The sequence below is a fragment of the Alosa pseudoharengus genome, unplaced genomic scaffold, assembly GCF_046254945.1.
Source record: "Alosa pseudoharengus isolate Yale_2024_CS ecotype anadromous, Long Island Sound unplaced genomic scaffold, YU_APseudo_1.1 YU_APseudo_1.1_scf_9, whole genome shotgun sequence".
NCBI classification, from domain to species: domain Eukaryota; kingdom Metazoa; phylum Chordata; class Actinopteri; order Clupeiformes; family Clupeidae; genus Alosa; species Alosa pseudoharengus.
In genome coordinates this window covers 5,852,481-5,858,484 of record NW_027468881.1, presented here as the reverse complement: position 1 = coordinate 5,858,484, position 6,004 = coordinate 5,852,481, and the positions used below count along the sequence as shown (strand labels likewise).

Below are 6,004 nucleotides of genomic sequence, written 5' to 3'. Positions count from 1 at the left end.
ATCCACAGCTTAGTTTTTTTCAGTAGGCTATGCTTTACCCTTCAGCCTACATTTGTAGCCTACATAATCACGGGATATATTAGATTATTACACATTTATCCAGAGAGGCCAATGAAATTGAAATAAAATGCATTTCACTCTCATAAACAACTGGTTTATTTTTATAGTTGAGTGGATAGGCCTACATTTTTACATCTGACCACCTGAACCAACTCACCACACTAAACTCAAGTGGGAGCTATGAAGAAAGTTAACATCCTGCCTTAAAAATGTAAATGTGCAAATGTATGAAAAATAAAATGAATTTAACAAACATAAGTTAGCAGTGCATGAGCAATACGATCAACTGATACGATTAGGTTACATCAGATCAAATAATTTTGTAGGCTAGGTGGTGGTGCTGTGTAATAGGCTATCCACCATAAAGGCCAGATCCTGCACCCATTCCGGGCATTTAAATTGCTACTGGTCTGCCTTTTTTCTCCAAGAACTGTCCAATTTCCTCTCGTAGTTCAAAGAAACGCTTGAGTACGGCACCTCGGCTTAACCACCGTACTACAGCGTGGTATGGTAAGCCAGACAGAATGCCATTATCACTAAGAAAACAGTCAAACTGACGGTGAGTCAGACCTCGCGACCTGATTAAATTTACAGTTTGCACAACCACACTTTAACATGATCCAAGTTTAGTGTTTTACAACACAACACTTCCTGCTGCAAAATACAATAAAATGCCCAAACATCTTGTCCTCCGTTTGCAGGCTGCACTTTGTCTCTGAATTTTGTCGCAACGCCTGCTTTTCTCCCGACAATGTAGCCAAACTGACAGCACAGGACCAGTCAACTTTTTTTTTGTTTTTTGGCTGCGCCTAGCGGCTGAATTGAGCATTTCGGTTATTTCTTTGAAAATTAATAACTGCTCACAGGAATGGGCTAGAGATTTTTTTTTTTGACATCGTCAGAAATTTATTCTCTACAAGTCTGGGCCGGATTAAAACATCTAGCGGGCCGCATCCGGCCCGCGGGCCGTATGTTTGACACCCCTGGTGTAAACACTCTCATTAGCAGCTTGTGGTCATTTAGCTGATCATGTTGATAAATCATCTGTTGTCAATGTGGTCTGATCCTGCTGATTTAGAGACAAACTAATCATAAATAAAAAAAAATGTATGTACAAATAATAAAAACAACCGATTTGGAAAAACTGTAAAGCCACAACACATCATCCCCTGTCAAATTATGACCAGCAGAAACAACAGACTATCATCATCGTAAACTAGAGGGTGACACAGGAATCAATTGACACCCCCATACCAAGCCCACAAAAATACTCCCGTCATATCCCGATAACGTGACTGCCCCCCCCAAATAAAATCCTGTCCTGCAAAATCCAGACAAAGACTCCCAAATCCCCCCTGCTCCCGTTTCCATCCCTATATGTTGTCAAAAGTTAGCTAGTTGCCCATAACAACCATCAGATGATCGAGGTGACGAGGGTTATTAAGATCAACTTTAAACACAGTGAGCCATAGATCTTGACAATTACACAGTATCATAGTGTTAATATCTTGAGTAAAGCTAGACATGTTTGAATTGTTTTTGCTACCATGTGTCCTGCCATTACAAAAACTAGCATTTCAACCAACATTAGCAATTAGCTCACGTTAATATGGCAATAGAAAACACCTTCAGTTGTGAACAGGGCAAATGCTTTGTTTTGCTCTGATAGCGTCAGTACAGCAGTAGCCAATCAACAAACGTATTGTGAGATGTAAGTGGTTCTTTTTTATAAAACAAAATGCAATCTTTGGGCATTGCAGCGTAATGTTTAATTTAAACTCTGGCTCCGTCCCGCTCTCGCGCTCCCGTTGATTGCTATGCTCTATTCCGTCCCTATCACGTTACCAACAGTGAAATTGACCCCCCCTACCACGGGACCCTCTAGCGTAAACACAGCAGACAAAGAGGTGGTGTTGAGTGTGTGTTGAGTGTGCAGTGTGTGTTGAGTGTGTTGAGTGTGTGCAGTGTGTGTTGAGTGTGTGCAGTGTGTGCAGTGTGTGTTGAGTGTGTGTTGAGTGTGCAGTGTGTGTTGAGTGTGTTGAGTGTGTGCAGTGTGTGTTGAGTGTGTGCAGTGTGTGTTGAGTGTGTGCAGTGTGTGCAGTGTGTGTGCAGTGTGTGCAGTGTGTGTTAAGTGTGTTGAGTGTGTGCACTGTGTGTTGAGTGTGTGCAGTGTGTGTTGAGTGTGTGCAGTGTGTGCAGTGTGTGTTGAGTGTGTGCAGTGTGTGCAGTGTGTGTTGAGTGTGTGCAGTGTGTGCAGTGTGTGTTAAGTGTGTTGAGTGTGTGCAGTGTGTGTTCAGTGTGTGCAGTGTGTGTTGAGTGTGTGCAGTGTGTTTTCAGTGTGTTGAGTGTGTGCAGTGTGTGTTCAGTGTGTGCAGTGTGTGTTGAGTGTGTGCAGTGTGTGCAGTGTGTGTTGAGTGTGTGCAGTGTGTGTTGAGTGTGTGCAGTGTGTGCAGTGTGTGTTCAGTGTGTGCAGTGTGTGTTGAGTGTGTGCAGTGTGTGCAGTGTGTGTTGAGTGTGTGCAGTGTGTGTTAAGTGTGTTGAGTGTGTGCAGTGTGTGCAGTGTGTGTTGAGTGTGTGCAGTGTGTGTTGAGTGTGTGCAGTGTGTGTTAAGTGTGTTGAGTGTGTGCAGTGTGTGTTGAGTGTGTGCAGTGTGTGTAGAGTGTGTGCAGTGTGTGTTAAGTGTGTTGAGTGTGTGCAGTGTGTGTTAAGTGTGTTGAGTGTGTGCTGTGTGAGCTGTCGTTTGTATGGTAGTGTACTGGACAAGGAGCAGAGTTTGTCTGCAGTATGGCAGTGTAGTGGACAAGGAGACTGGTTTGCCTACAGTGGCCTGAAAAGTCATGAGTTTGATTCCCAGGTGCCACTGTGGTGTCTTTGGGCAGGGCACTTAATGCCGAGTTGTGTCCTTGGGCAGGGCACTTAACCCCGAGTTGTGTCCTTGGGCAGGGCACTTAATGCCGAGTTGTGTCCTTGGGCAGGGCACTTAACCCCGAGTTGTGTCCTTGGGCAGGGCACTTAATGCCGAGTTGTGTCCTTGGGCAGGGCACTTAATGCCGAGTTGTGTCCTTGGGCAGGGCACTTAATCCCGAGTTGTGTCCTTGGGCAGGGCACTTAATGCCGAGTTGTGTCCTTGGGCAGGGCACTTAACCCCGAGTTGGTCCAGGGAGTCTGGACATGATATTACTTGACTTGTATCTGTCAGTCGCTTTGGATGAGAGCGTCCGCCAAATAAATAAAGATAAAGATAGAGAAGCACAGCAGTTCAGATTGTCTGTGTCTCTGGGCGAGAAGCGTCCCACACAGTCCTGCACATTAGCCTCCACGCCACAGGGGGCGCTGTTTCCCAGCCCAGGCCAGTGGCTCAGGAGGGGCAGGTGGTGCTGCAGACGTCCCCAGCCTGGAAGAGGTGGTAGATGTTGACCAGTGGGAACATGGTGACCGAGCCCAGCAGGGAGCCAGCCTGCACTGCAGCTCCACACCACACGAGGGCGCTGTGGCTCTCGTCTCGCAGGATCACCCCCACCATTACCTTCACATAGGACAGCAGGCCAGTAAACAGCACCCAGGACATCACCTGGAACACATCAGAGATAGAGAGGAGTTGTTGCATGCACACACATACGAACACATGAACACACACACACACACACACACACACACACACACTCAGGCACACTACAGATAGAGGTGAGCAAATATACCTCAAAAACTATTTTGTTACGAACTACAAATACTGGCTCATGAAATGTAACAAATAAAATACAAAATACTGATGTGAAAAATGTATTTCATTAAAATCACGGTATACCACATTATTGAAGGCCCCAACATCATCTTCCAGGCAGCACTGCATGGAAGACACCAGGGTTAGGCAAGGGTTAGGGTTAAGGTTAGGGTTAGGTGCCTTGAAGTCGATGGTTGCAGCGCTGCCTTGAAGTTGACAGTGGGGGCTTAAAACACCATGAAACGTGAGAAGGAACTTACGATGATGGCCTCCCCCAACGCTGAGCCCTGTAAATATGGGCAGGGGCTCATGGCAGCCATGGCCATGTTGTACCCCCCAAACACAGAGCCCAGGAAACACAGCACCCCTAAAAACACCAGCGACCTGAAAACACACACACACACACATCAGACAGAATACACACACACTATCACACAGCACCCTATGGATCTGCATGGATGAGTTATTATTGTACAGTTGACTGTGTTTGTTGTTTACGTGTTCTTAGTAAACATTAGTTCTACAGCTGGACAACAGACAGGCTGCGGTTCCTCACCGTTTGGGACGGAACATGGCGAAGACGCAGGCGACGGGATTGGCCATAGAGGCGAGGGCGGCAGACAGGTGGTAGGCCAGGTGCCCGTAGGGCATGCAGGAGTAGGTCTGCACGGAGGGCAGCAGCCCGTTGGTGGCGCCGTTCACCCACACCACCATGCCGTAGATGAAGGCCAGCTGAGACGCGCTGTGGCCAGGCTTGGCCAGAAGGGGGCGACTCTGCGCGCGCTCCTCACCGCCGCCGGAGCCCTTGGCGTCCACGCCGGAGCACACGGACAGCACCGAGTCGCTCTCCGGCACCAGGTTCTCGGTGGACAGCTGGTAGGTGCGTGGTACGCGGGTCAGAGCGGCGAAGGCGGCCAGGCTGACGGCCGTCATGAGTGCCAGGAAGCCGAAGAAGACCTCAGTGGAGAAGTTGGGCGGCAGGTACTCCGTCTGGATGGCGAAGCCGGGGTCGCTGCCGTTGGCGGACGACTGGGAGACGTTGACGCAGCGGGCCATGCCCACACCCTGCGCCAACGCCACCAGGCCCGGCACCAACCCGCTCAGGCCCTCGCCGATGAAGTAGGACGTCACGTACTTGGCAGGAAGTTGCATCATGAAGGGCAGGAAGGTGACGGAGGAGGTGCAGTCGAGGAGGGCGAGGAAGAAGGTGAGGGCGAAGAAGGCAGTGCTGCGCTCTTGCCCGACAAACCAGGAGGTGCGACGCCAGAGCGCGGCCAGGAGCGCGCAGGACAGCACGCCCAGCGCCAGCACGCCGGACACCACCGGACTCTCCCGCACGCGCCCCGGGCACAGGCGATGCGCCACTGTCACCAGCAGCGGGCCCAAGTTGGCCAGCTGGATGATGACCGTCAGGTGCGACGGCAGATCCCAGCCCTCCGGCAGCACCGTCACGATCAGAGGAAGCTCCACCCACAGCCCGTTGACCGCCACCCATGAGCCCAGCCCGAAGGCAGAGGCCAGTACGTGCACCCACAGGGACATCGCCGTGGCAGTAATGACCAGTAGATCCGGAACAGAACCACACCAATGGGAGCGGACCAGGAGCTGCTGCAGGGGTCGGGGTCTGTGCCGTGTCTAGTTTGAGACAGCCAGTGAGGACTGGGGCTCAGATGATGTGTGTGTGTGTGTGCGTGTGCGTGCGTGTGTGTGTGTGTGTGTGTGTGATTTATTCTTACTTCAGGGTTTGGTGAGATGTCAACCTCTGTGTAGGTTTGTGTGTTGTGAGTGTGAGGTGAGTGTCTGTGTGCAGGCAGTGACACTCAGCTGTGAGTGTGTGTGTGTGTGTGCGTGTGTGTCTCCTCAGAGCCTGAAAGGAAAACAGGAGAGAGAGATGAGATGAGAAACGTCTTCACTCTTCCGTGGTGCAGAAAGGAAACTGAGTAACATGAAACTTCCTGTCTGAACAGCTGTGGCGTCTCAAACACTGAGCTCAGAGAGGAAGAACAAGAAAAAGAGGAAGAGAGAGAGAGGAATAGAGAGAGAGAGGGGGAGGGAGAGAGAGAGAAATTGAGAGAGAGAGCAGAAGAGAGGGATAAAGAGAGAGGAAGAGAGAAAGACAATGAATGAGAGAGCAAGAGAGGAGTAGAGAGGAGTAGAGAGAGAAAGAGAGAAGGCTTTCTATCAGAGGCGATTGCTCTAAGACTACAGGGCAGGCACGGCGCT

General features: G+C 50.1%; 1 protein-coding gene across 1 annotated transcript; it reads right to left on the bottom strand.

Annotated features, from left to right (window-relative positions):
• Window positions 1–3,109: 3,109 nt before the first annotated feature.
• On the bottom strand, window positions 3,110–5,578 carry slc52a3-1 (solute carrier family 52 member 3-1). Its single transcript, XM_076275746.1, has 3 exons — window positions 4,338–5,578; window positions 4,042–4,165; window positions 3,110–3,631 (listed from the first exon to the last, which is right to left on the bottom strand). The coding sequence occupies exons 1-3, from the start codon at window positions 5,321–5,323 to the stop codon at window positions 3,419–3,421; spliced, it is 1,323 nt and encodes a 440-aa protein (XP_076131861.1). The 5' UTR covers window positions 5,324–5,578; the 3' UTR covers window positions 3,110–3,418.
• Between the last annotated feature and the right edge of the window lie 426 nt (window positions 5,579–6,004).